The sequence below is a fragment of the Callorhinchus milii genome, unplaced genomic scaffold (genome assembly GCF_018977255.1).
Source record: "Callorhinchus milii isolate IMCB2004 unplaced genomic scaffold, IMCB_Cmil_1.0 Scaffold11, whole genome shotgun sequence".
Lineage (NCBI taxonomy): Eukaryota > Metazoa > Chordata > Chondrichthyes > Chimaeriformes > Callorhinchidae > Callorhinchus > Callorhinchus milii.
In genome coordinates, this window is record NW_024704752.1 from 4,933,152 (window position 1) to 4,956,687 (window position 23,536).

Genomic DNA, 23,536 nt, shown 5'->3' on the forward strand with positions numbered 1-23,536 from the left:
TCAAGTGCAGTCATGATGACCTCACAGTTCAGGTCCTCAGCACTGCTCGCTGTTCAAGCATCAGGAGACAAAAGATCATAATGGCCTCGGTTTATAAATACAAGTTCATAAAGCTCGAGCTTCCCTTTTTATTTATTTTTACATCATTAATATGTCCACAACCTGATGCTGCCTAGATCCCTACTAGTGTAACAATGTCAACTGCAGCCAAGGAACCAATATGATGATCATTGTTGTTATGTGCATTTTAGCAGCATTTCTGGAAATGTGTTTCGATGGCCATCACCAGTTGCGCTACAGGAACTATCTGCAAACTTTCTTTGTGATTATCTTTCTCCACAGTGGCCACATAGTGATTCTGCCTGATTTCAGTCTGCCACTGGAGTACTATCTCATTCCGTTCCTCATCATCGTGGGAATCTGTTTAATCCTGATTGCTGTGTTTATGGTACGTATCAGTTCTGGGTTAATAAGGTGTCATTGTGGAGTTATGAAATATTTCACACTGAGTTGATAGAGTTTCTGACATGTTCTGGGAATGAACTTGTGTTTGGTACTAATTTCTATTCTTCCTCAATGAAGAGCCAGCTAATCCCAGTGTAAGGCTTCATGGTGATTAATAGCATAATTAGAACCCATTCCTGTTCTTTGGCAGCATCTACTTTCAACTCAACTCTTCTGACAACTGCGGTGTTTGTAAATATTTCAAGCTTCTTCAATATCTTCAAAATTGGAAATGTAATGTATTTTTTGCATCTTGTAATTGTATTCAACATTTCCAAATCATTTACTGGCCTTGTTGTAAGCAACATGGCATTGGGAATGTAAATATGGCCTACTTCCCTGCTAGGACAATATAATGTTTACTGTCTATCCTCAAGATAGAACCCCCGTAAAGCAGCACCTCTCTAAACCAAGCAACTAAAGAGTCAGGTTAACGTACTTTTGTGTTGTGGCTTGAAGCCCTCAATTCAACGACTTAGTCACTTTGAGCCTTTGACACTCAACAGAAATTTGTGAACTGCTGCTAGTTCAGGTGACCTGCTGCAAAATTAGAGTTGTCCATTGGACTCCAATTCCCTTCCTAAGGTCCCACTGTAGATCGCTATCCAGTGACTCCTGCTGGACATTGGTGAGAATGGAGTCAGGCTCAACGGAGATGTCCCCCACAGACCAGAGCTGTTCCCCAAGAGATGGAAAAAGAACACAAATAATTTCTGTGGAGGGATTAATAAAAATTAATCATATTAATCTAAGTATTCTTCTGGGTGTAATTAAATATTACTTGAGGCAGATGTAAGTAAATCTCTGAAAACTGGGTGATGGACTACGTGTAAAATGTATTGCACTAATGATGTATGGAGCGTGTTATGGCATTTCGTTGCTCATTGAGAAGGCTGAGTACTTAGTAGCATGGAAAAACACATGGGGAGTGATTACTGACTTGATTGCTGGAGCCAGTGATGTATTCATTAAAACAAGGAAATTTCATGTTGTACAGATATATCCTAACTCCTGTGAGGTAGCATCTGTGTCTATAAACTATTCTTGTCTCTTAGAATGGAATTGTATTATCTGCAATTGCTTCCTGTCTGCCACATTGTATATTGACACTTATTCCCTTCATATTTTGTGACCTTCTCGTCGGAGGCAACTTAGGAATCAATGCGGATGAAAATTATGCTAAAAACTTATTCCAGCTAGCAGAGAACAATCAAACACTAACATATTCCTTTCCTCAGCACTAACATTCTTAGCTTGAGCAGCAAAATTCAGAGACCAAAGAGAGATACAATCTTGTCAGCTGGTATGCAGTACTGTTGGTATCAAAAAGCCCCATCTCTACCACTATCTACCCCAACATACAACACAGTTATGCCAGAAATTAAAGTCTATTGATTAGACATTTAATAATCCTGGCTGAACTGAGAAGCTGGGTGAAGTAGAACCATTGATTATTGGCTATGACGAATAGAACCAATTTTATTAGGAGGAAGAACCAGGTTTCTCTGTCAGGACCACCTAATGTTTAATTCATAGGACTGAGGACATGTCTACATCTACTAATCTTGTGGATAATAACAACAACAATTTGCATTTACATAGCACCCCTCATGCAGGGTGGTGTCACAGAGCACTAAGATATATAGATCAAACAGCAACCGTATCTTGCAATGCAAATTGACATTTAATATAAAGCCTTTCACATCAGACAGATGTCCCGAGGCATTTATCAATCCTGGCTTGACACCCGAACTGAGGTTGGGAGCCGAGGTGGTGAGGAGGGGAAAGATGACTGACAGCACAGTCAAAGAGGTAGGTCTTGAGACTGACAAGGTGAAGGAGGGAATGAGTCGAAAGGATTCCGGGATGGAATTCGTGAAAAAGGCTGAAGGCCCATGTGTCCACCAATGGTGGTGCAGGTAGGACAAGGTGGGACGTTACTTTGGGACTGCCTGTCTTCACCAGACCGGTCTGCTCAGAATCAGGTCAAAGAAGTTACATTTCACCTGAAAAGGGTGGAGGCAGAGAGAACCCACTGAGATTCAAATCAGGGAACATTGTAACTCCAACTTTGCTATCCATTACGGTACGTAGCAGGAAACTGATTACCCACCAAAGAAATGAATGGGTGGGAGAAAATATCTCCTTCTGGAATATTGTTATTGAATAAAACTTAATCTGAAATCATTTTATTTTCCAGATCTCCAAATTTATTCAAGATCGACACAGAGCAAGGCGGAACCGTTTACGAAAAGATCAACTGAAAAAGCTTCCAGTACACAAATTCAAAAAGGGTAAGTGCATGCTGTTTCCAGTGAACTTTCTCATCTGCAGTCTGAGGTCTCCTGCTTTATTTCAATAGTGTTACTAACTGTAAAGGTAGGCACGGGCAAGGGCATGGAAGGCCTTGAAGGCAAGGACATTTAACTCTATCTTCTGGGGGATGACAAACTAGTGGAGCCAGGTGAGGTTGGGGGGTGATAGGGTCACGAAACCTGTTGCGGGAGAGGACACAAACTGCAGAGTTGTGGATGATCTGCAGCTTGTGGAGGGAAGAGTTGGGAAGGCCGACAAGCAGGGAGTTGGTATAGTCGAGCCTCGATGTGATGAATGCGTGAAGGTTTCGGCGGGGTGAGGGGTGAGGCAGTGGCGGAGCTGGGTGGTTTTGTGGAGGTGGGGGAAGGCAGAGCGGGTCATGGCAAGGACATGGGTTAGAAAGGACAGTTGAGGGTCAAATAAGACTTCAGGGATCCGGACTGGCTCAGTGAGGTGGAGTGTGCATCCATGGATGGTGATGTTATCAATGCCTGGTGTGTGGAGGTGCTGATGGGAGCCAATCAGGAGGGCCTCAGTCTTGTTGACGTTCAAAGATGTTTGAAGCTAAACATTGTATGCAATAAACCAACAGAGATTTTTGTGGTCAACCACAAAATATGCCTGGCAATTATCTTAAGAATATCATCACCATGATTAATGGCAATGGCTCAATGTCCTTAGTTGAACTCCAGCAGTTATCCCAACACAGGCTCTGGGGTCCCCAAGCCTTATCTCTTGCCAGCTTGCGCCTAATACTCTCCAGAATTCAGTGAGCAGGATGCATCCCTCCAGGGAGAGAGTGCACATTCCAGTCCAATACATATGAATTTCCATGTGTAGGTGGGAGGCTTGTATCTGTTTGGTTTGGATACTCTTTAGCAAGTTGATGGATTTCCACATGTGTCAAACACTAAACTGACCCCCCAAAAATTCTCTGCCTGCTCTTCTTGCCTTCTCTCTTGCTCAATGAATCGCTGTCTGGCTCTCGCTGTCTGGCACTCGCTCTGTTGCTCACTTGCATCCGCCCTTTCTCTTGTGCCCTCTCTCTCTGTCTGTTTGTCTCTCGCTCTCTTGCTCGCTTTCACTCTCTCTGTCTGGCTGGTTCATGCTCCCTTTCGTTCACTCTGTCTGTGTGTGTGTGTGTCTCCTCTCTGTCCTTCATTCTCTCGCTCTCTCTCTGTGCCTGCTGAATCAGCATTACTTTCAAGCTTTCATTTTCTTTGATTTCCCAGAGTGTGCATGGCCTGAATGCTAAACAGCCCTCAACTAATTGCCAGGCTGCTGTTTAGGGGGCTGCAGCGTCTTTGAAGAAGGCGACAAAAGTTTGGAAAATTGCCCAACTTTCAGTGGAGCAATGTCTGCGCATGTTAAATGTAATTCTCATTGAGATCTGGGGGTGTGGGGGTGAAGGAAGACATTTTGATCTATGTTGTAGGGGCGCAAAAGGAATTTCATTTTTAAAAGTGAAGGGTTTTAATTCGATGCTGATTTATTTTCTGATAATGAGTGTTATCTGGTATTTTTCTGGCAGATCATCAAAATGGGACAATTGTGTAGTTGTTTGCTTTAAACAGGAAAAGCAAATCATGTGAGATCTTATTGACTGCTCCTATAGTTGGCACACACAGCATCGCGCACTGAGAATAAGCCAGTCTCCACTTGAGGGTTGGGCAGCAGAGTTTGAGATTGTTGGCATAAATTAGGAATACCGTGATCTGCGGCCATGAGCATTGTGATGTTTTGGTTTAGCAGACTGGACACAACAAATGTGTACTTAACAGGCAATTTTTCAAAATTACACAAAGGATTAATGTAAAGAGGTGAAGCTTTTAAACTACCGACTGGCATTTGGTGACTGGGTGCCCTCACTGGAACATTCAGATCCACCCTGGATTTTACAATAATAAGTCAAATCTTTTGGGCTAATATCAAGGTACATCCTGAAGGCCCACATGACCGTTTGAATGATTTCTATTAGAATTTATTATGCAGTAGCTGCAAAGCTTCAGTGGCAAGTGGGGGAGGAGAGAAAAGTGTGGTGGGTGAAGAGCTTCTGTGTTTGTCATAAGAATAAGATTTTCAAGACGATAGTTTTGAGGTGTTTCTACAGAGCAAGTTAATGTAAACTCTGCCAGCATTTCCCTTCTGTTGATGTCACTTCGTGGTTCTCGTTCTACCTCATTGGCTTCTCCATTGAAACTGGAGTAAGTGGCTCCACCCAGAGCGCAGTGTACAGGTACACAATGACATGCCAACCTACATTGAAAACATTTCTTCTCTGCTCTAAACTGAGTCAGATGATCTCAGAGGGAAAATAGATAGGCTGGTAGAGTTGGCCTCTCCAGACAAGAGAGGGCTAAAGTGGGCAAGGAAATTGTGTGTGCCTGTGTGTGTGTATGTCTGCTCTTGTGTAATGCCCACCTGGTTGAGCATAGGCTCCTGAGATTCACAATCTCTGCTCTTACACTCAGGGTTGCTCCACCTCTTTGTTACCATTGCTGTAACACTCCGAGACACCATCCTGGACAGGGGCACTTTTTAATTATAAGGTGTTAATGTTGTTGCTGATCACTAAGTAGGCCAGTGGCATATTCAAGGGGAGAAGTGACTTTGATATATGGCAGTATATAGTGGGGATGGGGTGCAGGTGTATAGTGGGGACGGGGTTCTCTGACAACTAGTGTTGGAGATTGCTGAATAGCAGGATGTATTCCCTGTCTGATTTATCTGGAGGAGGTGGAGGATGGAATTTGTGCATTCCTAGGATTGATCCGACCATGAAGAAACTATTTGAGCTTTTAGTTTGCACAAGACATTAATTTCATGGTGCATTTGTTTTGCAACAGCCGAGTTCTGAAACTGTCTGGGTCATCCCGCTGTGGAAATACTTGGGCTAAAGTGGGCAAAAAAATTGTGGGTCCTTTGGGAGCTTGAAAACCCTACAAACGCAACTAGCTAGTCAGCTCACAACTCTGTGGGTGATCCTCTTCTGGGGTTGGACCATCCAGGCTCACTTTTCTGGTACGAAGCTGTTTTTCTGGTCTCTATGCAGCACCCAGCTGGCTAAACCACACTCATCTTGTGTATTTATTGCCTTCTGGATGCAGAGCCTGAGTCTGAGGCCTTGTCAAAACTACCTCTCCTGGGAACTTGTGCATTCCAGGATTAATCCAACCATGCCATGCAGGAATATTAAAGGATGTGGGGAGCAAGCAGTATTCTGAGAATAGATTGGCTTCTGCATGGGAACCTGATGCTTAGGATAAGCCAACACCCATAATCAGAAGACAAATACATGATGTTCTACTGTACTGTAGTAATAATAACACGGGTACCATTGTACAAGAGCAGCTTTAGAATAATGGTGCATCTGGAAAGTGACGGCGTTTATCCATGGACATTACTTGAGTGTTATCACAAGAGAGATTTAGATGAACAAGGACCTTTGGCCCCACTCCCCCTGCCCCCCCCCCCCCCCACAGCTTTTTGTCTGGATGGGTTCATGTATCAGGAAACAATTGTGCAAAGTGGACAATAAAACCTCTGTTTTCCGCCAGCTGTCAATCTACTGCCACCCAGTTCCACTCTGTTTTCATTCCCTCTTAGCTTTTACATGTAATGAGATACTGATGATATTTGCCTTGAGCTATTTTCTCTCCACATAAACTTTTACCTTAAACATAGACTTACGATAGGTGCAGTTGGATAAGTGTTGGCTGTGGCAGTTGGCACGAGACAAATAGGCAATTGAATCTGGGCATTTATACTAGCTCTAAAATAAATTCACTTACTTTGCCCACAAAACATACAACAAATAATTTCATTTGTATAGCGCCCTTCACGTCGGGAGGACTTCTCAGGGGCGCTGGACAGTCAGGGATTTGGACCCGAGCAGGGGGTTGGGATCAGGAGGGGTGGCTGAAGATGCTGTCAAAGGGGAAGGTCTTGAGATGTGCCTTGAAGAAAGCAAGGGAGGGAGCAAGTCTGAGGGACTGTGGTATGGCATGATAAGGTGCTATATCAAATGTGAGGATTATTATTACTAATATTAGATGGTGCTTAAAGCAGCCATAATCAATAAATTCCAAACTGATGAGCTTCTGCCAGTGTCCTGGTTGAAAATTCTCCAGGTACCTCAGGTCTGTTTATAAGATCTTGCCGTGTACAAAATGGCTGCTTTGTTTGACTACAAATAGACTATTGGTACCCTTGATAGCATGTATCCGTGAAGTGCTTTGAGACATTTCACATAAGTGCCCTATTATATAGAAAGATTACTAGAATTATTCACTATAATAGGATGATTGGCTATCAGAGCCATCATTCAGTTAATTATTATTATGATTGTTAGATTTTTTTATAATTATAGATAATTATACTTATTATTGCTGATTGGCTATCTTATTATTCTAGGTCCAGTTAATGGTGTCAGACTATTGGGTGCCTCCAGTTCTGTTTATCACATTTCATCATTCAATTTTAACATAGTTTTCTTTGGGATGAGCCAATCTTGTCCCTTTGCAGTTCAATATCCACTTAGTTTCCTCCAGAAGATGTAGGCTGTCACAATGTCCACAGCTCATTTTTATGTTTCTTTTAAATCCACTGGGATGTAGTCTATAAATAAATCAGTTTAAATATTCCATCAAGCCACCAACCAGGTCAGCAAAGTGTCACAGAGAGGCATTGGAGCAAATCCTGGTTAAACATACGTTGTAAGCATGAGAGTGGTAGTCCAGCAGACTGAGCTAAGTAGTCAAACCCAGGTAGCACTCACAGATCTCCCCGGCAACCTGAATTTGTACACGGTACCAGAGACTGGATTTGAGTTGAGTGTGTGTTGTAGCCAATGAAAGATTCAAAGCTCTCTCAGAAGGCATTAGAATTGTGGTGTTGAATTCCAGTGAAAAGAGATCTACTGTCACAACACGTTCATTACAGATATATCCGAGAGTGTGAGTAGGACATCACTGACTGAGAGCTTAGGTCATGTACTGTTGATACCTTAGCTAAAAGCATTGCTGTTAGCACAGGAGTAGTGTTCTGGGTCCACATGAGTGACACACATTGAAACCTCGAGTTGCATTTATTTTATTCCATCTGAGTTTTAAGTGCAATGAATGACAATTTGAGCTGGATTCCAATCCAAGTCTCAGAAGTAAAAGGACATTGTGTTAAGAAAAAGCACCGCCTGTCCTGGCAGAGGTTTATACATCATTTTTTTATATATATAGTATACATAATATATATGGGTAAATTATGAACTGTCATAATTTACAGTATTTCATTAAGTGCTTTTATTCCCTACGCAATTAAATCCATCAAGTTATGGTTTAAATAAGAATGAAGTTGAATCGCTTTAGATTCACGTGTTGGTGAACGGTGAACGGTTAAGGCACAAATTCTTCACTTGTTATCTTCATAGCTCCACAAAGGATTCTGTTTAAACCACAGAAATTCCTTCAGGTCTTAATGATCAACTCCCCAATTCAAGCATGATGTGAGTCTGCGTGGCTGATTTGTAAGTGAAATTGCTGAAGGAATATCCCGAGCCCCCTCCCAACTCGGACCCCAGCTCAGCCTAATAGAGCACTTTGAGAACATTTTAAAGGACCAATTTTACCAATCGCACAATTGGAGAGGAGATTACAGCAGCAACAACTTACTCTTATACAGCACCTTTCACATAGTTAAATGTCTTCAAGCACCTTACAAAGATGCAGTGCGACCCATTAATTTTTATTGTGCATTTGAGTTACTGCTTGTCCAACCAGTAGAACACACCGTACCTTTACAAAGATTTTTGTTATGTGGTGTCCTTCGTTTCCTTTATTTGTATTTGAAACTAACAACTTGATAAATGATCTACGTTTACTCAAGATTATTTGCAATAATTTTGCTAGTATGTTATCCATTGCTAGCGTTGGCACTGGTTTCTATTGGAAACCCTGCAGAATTAGCTTGAGGATGGTTTTGTCTCAAGTCAGTTATGGCTTAGGCTGCTAATATGATAATATTCCAGGGCTTTAAATGCTGTCTGATAGCTTTCATTAAGTGAATAATGTTTCTAATGCCCCTACAGATCATTGCTTTGTGTGTCGAGTTTAAACATCGGCTTTCAATTTCAACTCAGGCACCCAATCTTACATACATTATACTGTGACATCATTGGGGATTGCAAACTCTTTTTTAACTTTATATTATTCTTACTAACATTTTAACATGAGTATGTTTCAGTTTCATGTTTTATTCAATAAGGTATATTGAAACGAACAGCTACTGTTTAATATACATCTTCCCTTTTAATGTTTGTCCAAGCAAACCTGTAGAACTCCTTTTGTTTTGGAAAGAAAAGGAAATCTGTTATTTTTCTATTAATGGCAAGGCTTCTTAGATGAATATGGAAGTTAAAGATACAGTTTTAATATTATTCTAGTAGTATATACAGCTGGAATTCTCTGTTCTGTTATTTCAATTTGGTAACTTTACTGCGAGGGTTTGATTGAATCCCATTTCTGCACTAGGTAGAAGTCTGATTTCTGCTTCTAAGCTACAGAAAACACATTGAAGGTCTTGCATTCAGGTGAATTTCATAAGGGAGGCAAAGTTCAAAGTTTGGCACCTTTGTACATGTGTAATTGGAATCTATTGATCCTTCCCACCTGGTGAAACTACCCAAGGTCCTATGTCTGGTTCCTGCCAATCTAACCTTTAAGATACAATTAATTGGTATAAATTCCCCCCCAAAAAACAATTGCAGCAGTGATGTGCAGGTATTTTTGCTGCTTTGTATTTTTTAATGGATAATATTCTTTACTAAGTTACGGAATGTAGAATTTGCCCCTCGAATGACCTCGGAAAAGCATCTCTTATTCCATTTTCCATTGTTGCAGCTCTGAGTGAAGCTGCCAATTTGTACTGAATCTGAACGGTCTTGATGCCAAGTGTAAACCAGGCTGGGACTGACCCATACTCTTTCAGAGAGGGAAGCTTACAGCTGTCTCAGTCTGGAATCCATTCAAATCTAAGGCACCAAGTTTATTGGACTTTATCTTTTAAATGAGAGTAAAATGTATCCTCATAATGAATATTATTCCATTGGAAATCGGTTTTGGTAGTAAATGTCCTTTTACTGTTAATGACTGCATTCATACTCTGAGTGTTGAAAACCTCCTCTTATCTGCGTGCTGGAATCGGGACAATATAAATACCCTAGTTTAAGGAACGTTTTCCATTCTAAAATCATCCTAGAATAATAACAATAATAACTTTAGACCAAATAAAATTATTCAAAAGTTTTTCTTCTGACAGAATTTACATATAATCTCCTTAAAGTGCATCAAATTATGTATCATTTAGGGACAGCAAACTTTACAGTTTACCTTTTCCTGGTGCACATTCATATTGGGATTGACTGAAAAAGATTCCACGCCAATGTAACCACCAGGAGGCAAGGAGATGGACGCAGCACTGCTCGTCTTAAACTCTTTGCTCCTTTCCTATGGAAAGCATGTTGTCTCCAGTTAGGAACTCGCTGGGAAATGTCAGTGTGAATATAGCCTCCTTACAGCCCGATGGCGGAACATTCTTCTCCAGCAGCCTGACATTCTACCAGACCTGGTGAAAAATGATTAAAAGGTGTGGCCAACTCACCAAATGAGTTATATCAGGTAATACAGAGATTTGCCTGTAGCTGACCCTGCTTGCTGTGTAATGTCAACATAGCTCAATTCACCTCCTGGTCAAAAACTTGTGTTCAAGCCCCATGTAGCGATGAGCTCATAATTCAGGCCCAGTGTAATTTAAGATTGTTTATTTTGGAAGGAAGAATAAGGAAAACTAGTATATGTTGGGTGGTAAAGTATTCAAAGGAACGGAAGAGCAAAGGGACTTGGGGATTAATGTACATAAATCCTTAAAATTGGGAAGGCAGGTGGACATAGCTGTCAAAAAACAAATGAAATCCTGTTTGCCTGTTCAGGTGATGCTAAAGATCCCATGACAGTGTTAGAATCTAGAAGAATTGCAGTAAAGTTTGGATAATTCAACCTGGACTTAACTCATTACTGTTACTTAAGTCGTCAATATTCCTGACTGTATAAACTATTAATAAGGGACATTGCTTTCCTCGTCATGCTTAATGCATAACTCGGCGCATTTGTGGAGATTCTCGTAAGGATTTCAATGTAAATTTGATCAGATAACTCGTCCAAAAAGATGGTCCCTTGGGTCACAGAGGCCTCTGAGCTAATAGAGGGCCAGGGTGTGGCCTCCTGCCCCATCCTGTGACTAGAGCAGGCACTCGGCAGAGGTTTGGCACGCATGCTCAAGCGTAGCGTCCAATGCCAAGCAGACAGAACAATGTCTAGGGTTAATAGGAGCGGACTGGGAGGATTCCTTTTAAATGCACTGAGGGCCTGAACCATGATCCCATCTTGTTTCTCAGCCACATGGATGTGCCGAGGCTTTGGGTAGGAAAGAAACAAAATTGCAAGGAGAGAAAGAAGCTGAGCTCGCTGTGAGGATGTGAAATTTAAACTTGGAAAAACTTGTTAGCTGGTGGGCAGGAGTCAAGGTTTGGGGACCCCAGGGTGTGTGTTGGGGTAACCAGGCTAAAACTGCGTAGTTTGCCATTGAGAGCACTGTTTGTCAAGCTTCCTGCTACTTGTCCAACTAAGATGACCCTAGGGCTTTGTTAACAGGAGCGGAGTGGGAGGATTCCTCTTAAATGCACTGAGGGCCTGAACCATGATCCCGTCTTGTTTCTCAGCCACATGGATGAGCCGAGGCTTTGGGTAGGAAAGAAACAAAATTGCAAGGAGAGAAAGAGACTGAGCTCGCTGTGAGAATATGAAATTTAAACTTGGAAAAAGAGAAGCTTGTCAAGTGGTTTTGAACAGGTGGCGATTGTTTAAGGTCAAGCGTATTCACATGCAGTTGGCTGATGGACTTCCGGGCGGAGCTGGGAGATTAGGCTCTGGTGCTAATTCATGTTAGTCCTGCTGTGTGAGATCCTTTAACTCTTTCACCAGCTGTCTCTCCCGGAGCAGTTTTAATGGAGGCTGCGATATGATCTATTTTTTTTAAATCCTGACATTTTACTAATATCCAGCAGGCTCTTCCATCACTCTCATTTGTATCTTGGCAATTGTATGGCAGACATTCAGAAGTCAACAGCTGGAATAAGTTAGCAGAGAGGGTGGTTGAGGCCCTTTCAGATACACCTCAATGCTGTGATGGAGAACAGTCTGGTCTTCTTCAACTGAACCTGTCTTGTGATAATTGGCCACAAAGGAGAAATCACCCTTGCAGCAAATTCATGCGCAAATAATTCACATTCTCTTCAATGAATTCTGTATCCCATTACCCATTAAGTAGATTATTATGATAAGAGATTTAGAATTCCAGAACTTCTTGATTTGACTTGATGTTGAGGTGGGAATTCTTCAAAAATTCACTCTAGAAATGCCATCTACACAGAAGAAGACTTTGGCTAAATGCCAAAGTCTTTTAAATATAGCTGTCAATCGGGCTCAGTTGGTAGCGCTCTTCTCTCTGAGTCAAAAGGTTGTGGGTTCAAGACAGATGTTAGGACTTTGAACTCAGTTTAGGCAAACACACGCTGGAGGTGCACTTCATTGTTGATGGTGTCGTCCTTCAGATGAGAAGTCATTGAGGTTCCAACTGGTACTACTCTCTCAGTGTCCTGGCCAGCAATCCTCCAAATAAAACTGGTTATTCACTTCATGGTAGGAAATTGCTGTGCGCAAATTGGTTGCTGTGTTCTCTTACAAAAAATAAACAGTCACGACACTTAGCAGTAAATCCTTTGAGACATACCCTTGGTGTGAAAGGCGCTGTATCAAATGCAAGGATTATTAATTTATTATTAAATGATTCGTACTGCTGCTAGATTATTGGCACCATCAGAAAAGGCGATCAAAAGGAATCTTGAGCTCCATGCCTAGAGTTTGATGGAGTAGTTCAGTGGTGGATTATCATTTCAGCAGCTCAGGTTGTTTCTCCATTGAACTATTGAACTTTTTTCAATCAGAGTGTTTGTGTGACAAATGAGGTCATCGTCTTATTTCTGGAAGGCTTCATTACACAGGTTTGTATGATAGCTGGGCTTGCTGGCAGGAGAAACAGCTAGTCATACATACCTCTGTGTTTGTCTCTCGGTCTCCCTTTGCTGTGCCAGACAATTCCTGACTGGCTGTGCTGGGAAGGTTGCCTCTGGTCGTGTCAGTGCTGCTGTTGAACTGACTAAACTGTTTGATCTCAATGCAAGCGAGGCTGGAATCACATGGTTCCTGCTGATTGCTTTCCGGTCATTTCTGCTACAAAGTACTAGTGAGAATGTGAATAGTGGGTGAGAGCTGCATTGTTCTTAGCTGTGATTTGCACTCTATGTATCCCAATGCCAGTCACTGCTGGGCGGGGAGGAGAAGAGAAGAAATATTTAGTGAGGTTAACTAAGAAGCCTAGGCCAACAATCCCCCAATTAAAACTGGTCTATCACTTTGTGGCTGTTTGTGTGCAAACTGGCTACAGCAGTCAGCTATTAAATACACAGTCACTACACTTTATAGTAGATCCTCTGAAGTGCTTTGCAACGCCTTCATGATGTGAACGACTCAATATCAAATGATTGCTATTATAAGCTACAGCGACTGGGCTCAGCAAACACATACATATTTCTTTGAGGTATTTCATGGTGGTGACTGATTACCCACAAAGTTTGAACTGCAAGCCTCTCCTTCATATGTGCTTTATGTTCTTTATATTCGATAGACCATCTGACCACAAGAGGTTCAGGTAACCAGGCTCTTTGGCACATTTGATCTCAGAAACCTACCTACTATCGGCATCGAGCCATTTCTTACATGAATCCAGTTTACTGGCCTTAAAGAATAAAGAATAAACTATTTGGTGCCAGTGTTGATGTTACTATAGCTCTACCCTCTTGTCCTGCTGCCTTATCTATCTACCAGTCTGTTTCTCATGCCCCAGAAACAGATTTAAGGAGTGGTACGAACAGCAAATCTGTTGCCAAGACCTCTCATCCAGTTTGCTGCTGGTTAGTATGTACAGGATTGTTGGTAATTTACTTTAATCCAGTTTTTTTCTATTGCATTGAATTTACAACTTCAACATTTGAGCTATTGAAATTTGGCCCACATGTTCTTTTCTTAAGTGGAATTGATTGTCACTTTATAAAAGGCACATTAACAGGTAAATTGACGGGTTTGTCACATTACGTCATTTCCTGACCTACCTGTGAGCTGACTTCTTGTTGAACTGCCTCCCACAATGTGAATAAAAACCTGAATGTTTAAGATGAGAAGGGAATATGAGCACTGTGCAGCCCTTGAGCACTGTAGCTGTTCTGTGTGGTATCCTCTATTGTAGCCAAATCCTCACCAGCAAAATGCAGCTGGAGATGTGGTTTTCCTTCCGTGTTCTCTGGTTTCAGGCTTTGAATGAACCGCAAATTGAGATTAGATCCAAACTGAATCCCCTTTGTGAGGTTCTCCTTCTGGAATTTCACAGCTGTCAGGGTTTAATGTAGAGAGTGCTAACATATGGCGTTGATCAGTTGTGAAATACAAGTGGAACGTCTAGTTGTGGAGTAGGATTGGCACATGGAAAATGCCAGGGCGGCAAAATATTGTTAAAACGAGCAAACATTCACAATTTAACGTTTTAAATTAACTTTTTTGGCCTTGATAGTTTCAAAATCTAGGCCTCAGAGGTTAAGATCCAAATCCTTCTGGGGACCATTCTTCAGTGAGCTAGTACTAGATTGTGATGCTTATACCATTCTATCCAAGTTGCTCGGTACACAGTTATTTCTACCAGTTTTACAGTCTGTGATGTTCTACTTTCAACCAAGTGTCACCAAATGGTAGAGGGTGTCAGTCTGGTTTATTTGGTAGTATTCTTACTTCTGGGTCAGAAAATGACTGGTCAGGATTTCAACTCACAGTCAAGGCGCCACTTCAGCACAGTAATGCCACAGTAACACATTGTAGGGGCATTTGATGTGCTGTCCTTCAGGTAAGTCACTAAACCAAGGTCCTGGCTGCCTGTTCTTCAGGTTAAAGAACCCTTGGAAAGGAGTTGTTTCTCTCAGTGACTCAAGAACAACCCTCAGCTAAAATTGCTCATTCACCTCACCATTCTTTCTGGAACCTTGCTGTGTGCAAAATGACAATTGCTTACAGAAACAGTTACTGGATCTATTTACACTTAAACAATTACTGAAAGTGTTTGAAATGTTTTGACATAATAAGGTTCTATAAAAATCCACAGTATTTTTCTTTCACTTACCTAGGGAGATGCTGCTATCTTGTACTACCTTCTGTGTTCAGTCCAAAGTCTGAGTTAAAGTATCATTTCAATGTGTAGTTTGTACTTTTTCTGGGTTGAGGGATGAAATTCTACTTTCTGACATTCCCGTCAAATCCTGATTTAAATCCTCAAATATTTTTTCTTGGATCACTCTTCTGTTAAAGTTACCAGGAATTGGAACCAAGACAGCTTTCTCTCAGCGCCTTGTGACATCCTCCCAACGTGAATGGGGCTATACAAATGTAATCTGTGGTTGTAACAGACCGGCCTATCTCTTATTGACTCCTTTGGGATTTTCTCTATAATCCCTCATCCTATTTTTTGTTGGTTTTGGACCTTCTAGCTGTTCCCTGTGCCATGCAGGGCATGAAATTCAGGGCTGCTTCCCAGGGAGCATCTCAATACCATAGACAGGATCAAGAGCTCTCTTCGGAATTCAGAGGTGCATTAGCTCCTTCAGTTACTGCCTTAAGGTGAACAGTGTATAATATCCCGCACTCAACCCTTTAATTTCTTTACTCATTATCAGGTTGTTTCCGCTTTCTCCTCAATTGTGGAGATCAGATCCCCTGTTACCCTGGGCCGAGCGAGCCTGGACTTCCTTCCCAGCGAGTCATTCTGCCAACATTTCTAGTTTTTAATCAGTCAGTGAATTCCCCCCATTGTCCTGTCTTTATGCGAGCATTGTGATAAGTGTCGGTTCTCCTTAAGTGATTGATCCGTGAAGGATTGCACTGTTAGCGTTATGGGCTTTTCTGCTAGAGACACATTTTCAGCCTCGTATTTATCTTCAACTGGAATCCACTGAGCACTTCCTGTGGTCTGATCCAGGCAGTTATCTAGACTTGAATCAGTCTCCACTTGAGCTGTTACCAGATGAGGAGCGAATCGGTGAATTAGTTTGCTATAATCAAGATTGCCTCTTGGAATGTCAGAGCCACCACTGGAACCAAATTAATTTTGCTGTATATTCTTTTGAGGAATTCCATATTAAGGTCACAAATCTACACGTGTATAGTATAGCACCTTTCTCTTCAGGAGGACGCCCTGACCAACAAAACTGTTAAGAATTCTATCTAGAAGCCAGTGTCTGATTCTGAAATAGATTCCAACCTCTGCAAATGTTATTGCTGGTCTCAGGGTGACTACTTCTCTGTCTGTGCTCAGATCAGGAACCTGAGGATATCGTGGCCTACAGTTTTCCCAGATTACGTCCTTTGTCGCTTCAGTTTCTGGGGATATTACTTGTTTGTTTATTGTGCCTGTGGCTTCCTTCCTGGGGTCCTTTGTCACTGATCAATATTTCATAAAGGACTCACTGGGTGACATGACCTACCCTGTTTGCCAGACTATCAAAGGAGAGGGATGCAGAGGCTTAAAGTTTGTGTTTGTATTTGTGCCCTGAGTCTACGTCATCCATCGAGAGCAGCGCTGTTTGTTGAGGGTCTGTGAGCACTTTAAATATCACCCACCTTTTCTCAGATTGAGTGAATATTCATGGTACGTAACTTTACAAAATCAAGATTGTGGAATCGAATAAAGTTTCTAGTGAAGTTGAAAGATATTTATTTATTAACTTAATTTCAGAAAAGCAACTACAATCTCTATGAATGCATCTCACCAGACTCCCCTTTCTCACTAACCAACAGAAGATTGACTTTAAGATCCTCATTTTAACTTTCAAAGACCTCCACACACCTCCCTTTGCAAAATCCCTCCCTCTGGGCTTTGCTTCATTTTCCACCCCGCTCAGCCTCCCACTCTAGCTCTGAGACGTGAGACTCGGGAAAGGTGCTATATAAAGTATAAGTTGTTGTCTGACCCTTTAGTCCATTTAATCATCAGTGTTCCTCCTAGGATAGGCGGATACACACCCAAACCCTCCTGATACAAACACAAACCTTTCTGATTTTCTTTGGCTTGTGTTATACAAAGATCAATAACTGAATGTTCCCAATTACTCCTTCCTGTTTCGTTCACTACTAATAAAAGGTTCAGTCCCCTGGAATCTTCACATTTGACAGTCAGGTCAGCATCTGGAAACAATGAGGGAATCTGGCTGTCCTGTGGCATTTCCATACAGCGAGGAAGCAGCAAACTCTTTTTCTATCTCCCACAACCAGGGATTTAGTTTCAATCCAAACTATGTCCCAAGCTGTGTAGCTGAAACCTACATCTCAGACTTCTATAAAGTCTTGGATTTCACAGCCTTTTGTTTGAACAACAAATACACTTTTGGGAGAAAACAAACAATTTCCGCCCATTCCACTGCCCCAGTTTAATCTGATGAACTGTCACCAGAGTGACCGGGCGACCACGCTGCACTCCCCCAGGGCTCGAGCTCGGTTGCCTGCTGTTTATTTTCCAAATGTTTGCTGCCAATAGCAGTGTCCATGTGGATCCACTCTGACATGAACATATACAGCACTACTAACAAATAGACTGTTGTAGGAAATGAAAGGACTGTTCAAACTTTTTTTTTTGAAGAAATGAATGCTTGCCATGTTGGGTGTTTTTCAAAAGTTATTCTGACAAGATTTAGTTTCAACCGAGTGCTTTCTGGGTTGGAGAGAGAGACTAGACTGCGAGGCGTGCCTGAGCATTGCAGTGTCAGCACTGGGGGCTTCATCCAGAGCAACAGTTGGCAGTCAATCAGAGACTTTTTTTTCCATCTAAGTCTATAAGGAGTGTATTCTTTCTGTTGTGAACAAACTCGAGCGTAAGAGCATGCAGGAGTCCCATCTGCCTGCTCAGGTGGATGCTAAAGATTATAAGATACAATACAAATTGACATGTAGACAGCAGGATGTCCCAAGGTGTTTAACAGTACTGGCTGGGCACCCGAGCTGGGGGGTGGGAGCTGAGGCGGGGAGGGAAAAAATGACCAAAAGTGCGGTCGGGTAGGTTGTGAGAAGGGCCTTGAATGAGGTGAGGGGGGAGGGGCGGGGGATCATCAGAGGAATGAATATATATATATTAAGCTGCAGTGTATTTTTAATCTTAACAAGCTAGAGTTAAACAATTGAGGATTGTGCATCTAAAGAGTGATACAAACAAATCCATTTTCTTTATTCCGAAACATTGCATAAGTTTATTTCCTGTTAGGCGATGTCAGGAACGTTTGGGGCTTATTGTGCTCTGTGAGCTCCAGGTAGTCAATCTATCGCTGGGCCAAAGCACGGTTCTGCTTTGTGTGATGCAGGGAACAAATCTTTTCCTGGGGGGGAATCACGTCATTAATTCAGATTTAAAAAAAAGATCCTTCAGCCCATCTAATCTTATCCTTACCCCCCGCTCACCATACTCTCACCTTGGGCTCCCAGACAGCACTGTGAAGCTCTTTGACATATCCTCCTGTTGTTATAGGTGCTATAGAAATGTAAAATTTGTGTAGTTATCCTGAGCGCAATAACCAATGCTCCAAACTGTTCTTGTCGGCATATATAGAACATTTAGACCAGAGAAGAAAGTCCATTCATCCCAGCAGTACGCTCCACCACAGATCATTCCATGACACTGCACTCTAACCCCTCCTCAAATCAACTGCCTTCCTTCTAGCTAAGTTTAGATGATAAATAGACAGAGAGATTTAAAAAAAAGTAGATAGATACTTGATATCCATCTTGTTCTTGAATCCCTCAATCGATTTCTCATCTAAATTTTCTGCTTGCAAGTTACATTTTGAATTTATAATTCGGTTCTCTGGTAAGCTGACTGGAGGGTTTGTGTTGTACCTTTGTTTCTTGGCTACAACTTGTGACCAATCAAGTCTTTCATGGAGTAAAATGTTTTGGGCATCAACCTTTTTTGATTTACTGGTACCACTCCAGATAGACTGCAGATAAGAACTGTAAGATGATAGCATCTATCATCTGAAATGATCATTTTGAAATGCTGATGTTAAGGGTGTAGAAAAAGATTGAGAGCCTGTCTCAGTGGTTTCACTGGCCTTCGCTTTGCAGATTTCATCACCATCTTCTTATATCTCCTCCGCTTGTTGAGAAAGGGAATGGACAGTAGTTGTTACACAATGTCTGTTGAAAGACAGAGTTGGAGGATTGCCTTTATTTTTGATATGATTAACTTAAGTATTTTTAGGAAAAACTAGCACTGTGGTCCCACTAGGAATTGTTGGGGGCTGCACACTGAAGAGAACCACTGGCCTTTAGGCAGTGCAGAGGAGAGCAACTCGGAGAATCCCCAGTGTTAGAGGCAGTAGAACAAGAAGAAATAGGTTTACAGTTGTTCAGGACAGACCCCAGGATGTTTACTTTACCCAGCGGGTAATCCATAACTGGAACAGCCTATCTGACTAGAAGGGTGGTTTAGGCCAGGACACTGGGACTCAGTTTGATGCAGTGATGTGGGTAGTGAGGGGGAGGTAGCATGCGGGTTCTGGAGGGATGAGATCAGATGGACCAAAGGGTTTTATTCATCCATACCAATCTTGTGATGTTTTCTATTTCCTCACACTTTCTGCTTTCTGTTTCTCAGTCAGTTTCAATCCAACCAGTTATTTTGCCACTAATTTCAGAAACTGTAATAACCCTTTATAAAATACTTTGTGCCACCCCAAGCCTAGAAATCTATTTCAAAACTTGATGATCCTTTACACATTATTTTTATCAATTGAATACATTTATATCGTGTCAGGACCAAAGAACTCTGTTGAACACCATCTAAGGGCACATAAAAGTTCGCACTTAATCATTGTCATCTCTGTTTACTAAACTCCTGCCACTGAGAACATTTGGCAAAGCTCATGATTTTCCTCCCAGCTCCACGAGTTGAACTCCAGTTTAAATTTTAAAAAAAGTAGAATTTTAGATAGGACATTTTCACATTGCGGATTAATAATATTTGTTTACACTTCCTGAGCCCGATCTTTTGCTCTAGCAAATTGAGTTTCTTGTGCAAATTGTTTTCAACAAGAACTCTTGGAAATGTGGCTGCTGCTCTGTAGAAATCATTGCTTATTATGGCTCTAATAATATTTAGGAAAGGAACAAGCAATTGAGTCATTTATGGGGCGGAGCGAGTAACTGATACGAGTTTTCCTTTTAAGGTGATGTAAAGGCTGGAGATCACTTTGGCCTGAGGTGAAATCCATGGATACTGGATAAACAATGGAATCCTGGATAAAAGTAGATTTTCTCAGCCTAATCCAGGCTTTTGCTAATCAATGTGAAGATATCTTAAAAAGAAGCATTGAGACAAACACATGCTTTAGATTCCGGAGGACAAAGATTTAACTGAGTCATGTCAGGCTGCTCATTCCAGGAAGCTATAAGTTAAGAGCTGAATCGGCTGTGGAATGCCCATGAGAGTAAATGCTTTCTAACAGGAAATTGATGTAATGTTCGGGTCAAACCCCAAGGAACGAGCAAGCAGCAAACATTTTCACTCTTGTCAATTTGGGAAGAGTTTCGCCCACATTGACGTGAGAATTCCCTTACAAGAAGAATCCAACTTATAAAACACATTTCTGAGCGATGCCCCTAATAATAATTCCATCCCATGTAAAGACTAATGTGGTCACATTGTTACCCTCATAAATAAACCTGGGAAACCACTTGTCTGCTGAGTACTGTGGAACTGATCTATTGAACCCTAGAAATGTATAGCACAGAAGCTATCATGTCTGAACTGTTTGGAAAAGCTCACCATTTGAGGGCACTGTCTGGCAAGCGTTCCCACTGCTTGTCCAGCGAGGATCACCCTACCTTGTTAGCGTTGCTGGGTTAACAGGAGCTGAGTGTCACTGGGGACAAAGACACTGGGGTCAACACTCTCTGTCCCCAGTGACTGATCTGCTCCTCCAAGTCCTGCCGATAAGCCAGGCTGGCTGTGCCGTCATCAGCAGTGCCCTGGAATACTGCGGACCCGCCTGCTCAGGAACCAGATTAGAGACCGGCACAGAGCGCTGGCTCAATTCAGACATTCCGTTGCCAAACTGGTCACTTTGGGGCCAGTTCCGCTTCAAAGAGAATTTGCTTACCTCCCTCCTCTCCCCCAGCCAGGCAAATAATCCTGAGTTAGTCATTTACCATCCGTCAAGCACATATTTATTTAAGCCCTCATTGAGTGGATGGCAGGTACCAGATTCCAGGTTTGGTTCATGTCTGCAGTAACCATTTAATGGTTTAAGCAGAGGGCAGTGTGAAGCAGAATTTAAGCTACTGCGGGGAGCAGGGGAAAGGAAGGGCCCTCTAGAGAGAGAGAGAGAGAGGTTTGACTTGTCATTAAATTCTGACATGATGCTAATGGAAAGTAACCGTCAGACAATGTACAGGTCTTTGGAGACTCTGCACTGCCTCCTTCGCACATGTTTAGCTCATAAACTGTGAAGCTGAAAAAATGCAAATGACAGTAATAAAGAAACCCATACGTTTCAACAGTTTTCTTACTGTAATAATAACCTAGCGTACAAAAGTGAATATAAAATCCACAATTTTGAATTTTTTTAACAAAACCACACTCTCAATCCCCAGTCTGTCAGCACTTTGCATCTGGTTTCACAGCCAGATTTCTCTCTTCACTACAAGGCCTCTCCACAGCACCAGCTGCCCTCTGACACATAGCTCCTAGTGCTAAGCTCCGTGTGTCGGGACCAGGTCTGTTGGCAGACAGTTGATTTGTGGCACAGCCCACACTTGTACGATGTCGCGAGGACCTCTCGATAGAATTCGGGATCGGGAGATTGCGTGCGTGTGTGTTGTCCCTCGCTCCTCCTCTTTCCCACTCCCCTGAAGAATCGCCCCCAAGCTGTGACCTGTGGGCTGTATGGTTTAGTGAGATACATGGCAATCCCTTTATGCATAAAGTTGGGAGCAATGGGTTTGCTGGAGCTTGAAGGAAATCAGCCCTGCTTTTTGCATTTGCATTACTTTCCTTGCTCCTCTCTGAGTGAAGGAGAGGATCTCGTGTGCGGTGCACTGCTGAAACTGAGGCTAAGTGTTCCATAAAGAAATTCATCCGGTAATTTTAAAGTGTTTTTTTTTTAAAATCGCACTCCTCTCTGTCACCACTTTGCATCTGGTTCACAATCATTTCGCAGCCAGATTTCTTCTCTGAAGAAAAAAAACGCCCTGGGACGTCTTTCCCGACTTGCAGGATACTATACAAGTGTAATTTGTGGTTGTTCTTGTTGGTAGTATCTTTTATTCAGTTTGTTGTATTGACAATTATTCTGGTTTATGATATTGACAATCAGTCTGGTTTATAATATTGGCCAACCAGGTTTGTTGCGTTATTATGACTTCCATATAAGGCGCAAAACAAGAGCAGTCACTGCACCTGCCCCCAACATACGTCTCATAACAACATACGTCTCATAACACTTGTCTCTGTTAGTTTACTGATGTTCGTGTTTTTTGTTTAAGAAACACTGGAATCACTTGCCATGGCTGACAAGTTCACGTGCAGAGGGTAGTGAGGGACAGTTTGAATCTCATATGGTTTAGACTTGGATCTGGTAAAGCAATGTCTTCCTCAGGCTTCCTCTATTAATTATTATTAATTATGGTGAAACACCACCAAATATACTAGTGGGAGTAGCTTGGGTTGTGCAAAGGCCCTGGGCAGCACATCCCTGACAGAGCCTGGTGCTTATTGAAGCCTGCGGGAGGGCTTCCTTTGACGTGACAATGTGACTGATGTGTTTTTTTGCTGCTCTTTCCTGACGTTTCAGGGCCTAAAGCAACTCAGTTCTTCAACAGACTGAAAATACTGTGTTTCTGTCCAATTCTAAATTCCGTTTTATCGCTGCATAATCTTCTTTTGATCACATTCCCACAGTTTGAGCTGCTGAGCCGGTTGGATGAAGTGTTTTGTTGTGGAGTTGTTAATGAGGCACTGACTGTCTCAGAGTTCTGTGTCACAGCCTCAAAGCCAATTTCGTATTTTTCGAAGATCGCCAAATGTAGGTCATTTTAGCCAACGTGTGGATGTTCTCTGTATCTCGGAATATATCCCAAATCGCCCACAGCCCCCAACCTTGTGAATGGAGTGTCCTATTGTACCGACAAGGTGTGTTAGTGGACATGAAGGATTCGTTAGATGCTGCACTAACAGGCTTTTATTAACGTAACAAATTGATTCGACATTTCAGGGCGAGAATGGCTAATCTATAACCACAGTGGCCCTCCTGATAAGCCGAGGCATCCCTGCTTCTCACCAAACAGAATCATTCCTTATTGTCAGGTACCTTGTAGTTAGTTAATTAACTCTCTCGTGACTGTGACAGTGTTTTTTTTAACTAAACCAGTTTAAAGGGTGCATTGGATACTCTAGGATCTGAACTGCACGCGTTACAATAGGCTCTGTAAGTATTAAATGTTGCTGGTAACAGATGCAACGAGAT

General features: G+C 42.1%; 1 protein-coding gene across 4 annotated transcripts in view; it reads left to right on the forward strand.

The window, feature by feature from the left end:
* rnf13 (ring finger protein 13) overlaps positions 1–23,536 on the forward strand; it is a 100,378-nt gene that overhangs the window by 66,269 nt on the left and 10,573 nt on the right. For all 4 annotated transcript variants that reach the window (XM_007902457.2, XM_007902455.2, XM_007902456.2 and 1 more), the window contains exons 7-8: positions 343–448; positions 2,705–2,798. In XM_007902457.2, the coding sequence (XP_007900648.2) occupies positions 343–448; positions 2,705–2,798 (200 nt within the window). The remainder of the gene's footprint in view (positions 1–342; positions 449–2,704; positions 2,799–23,536) is intronic.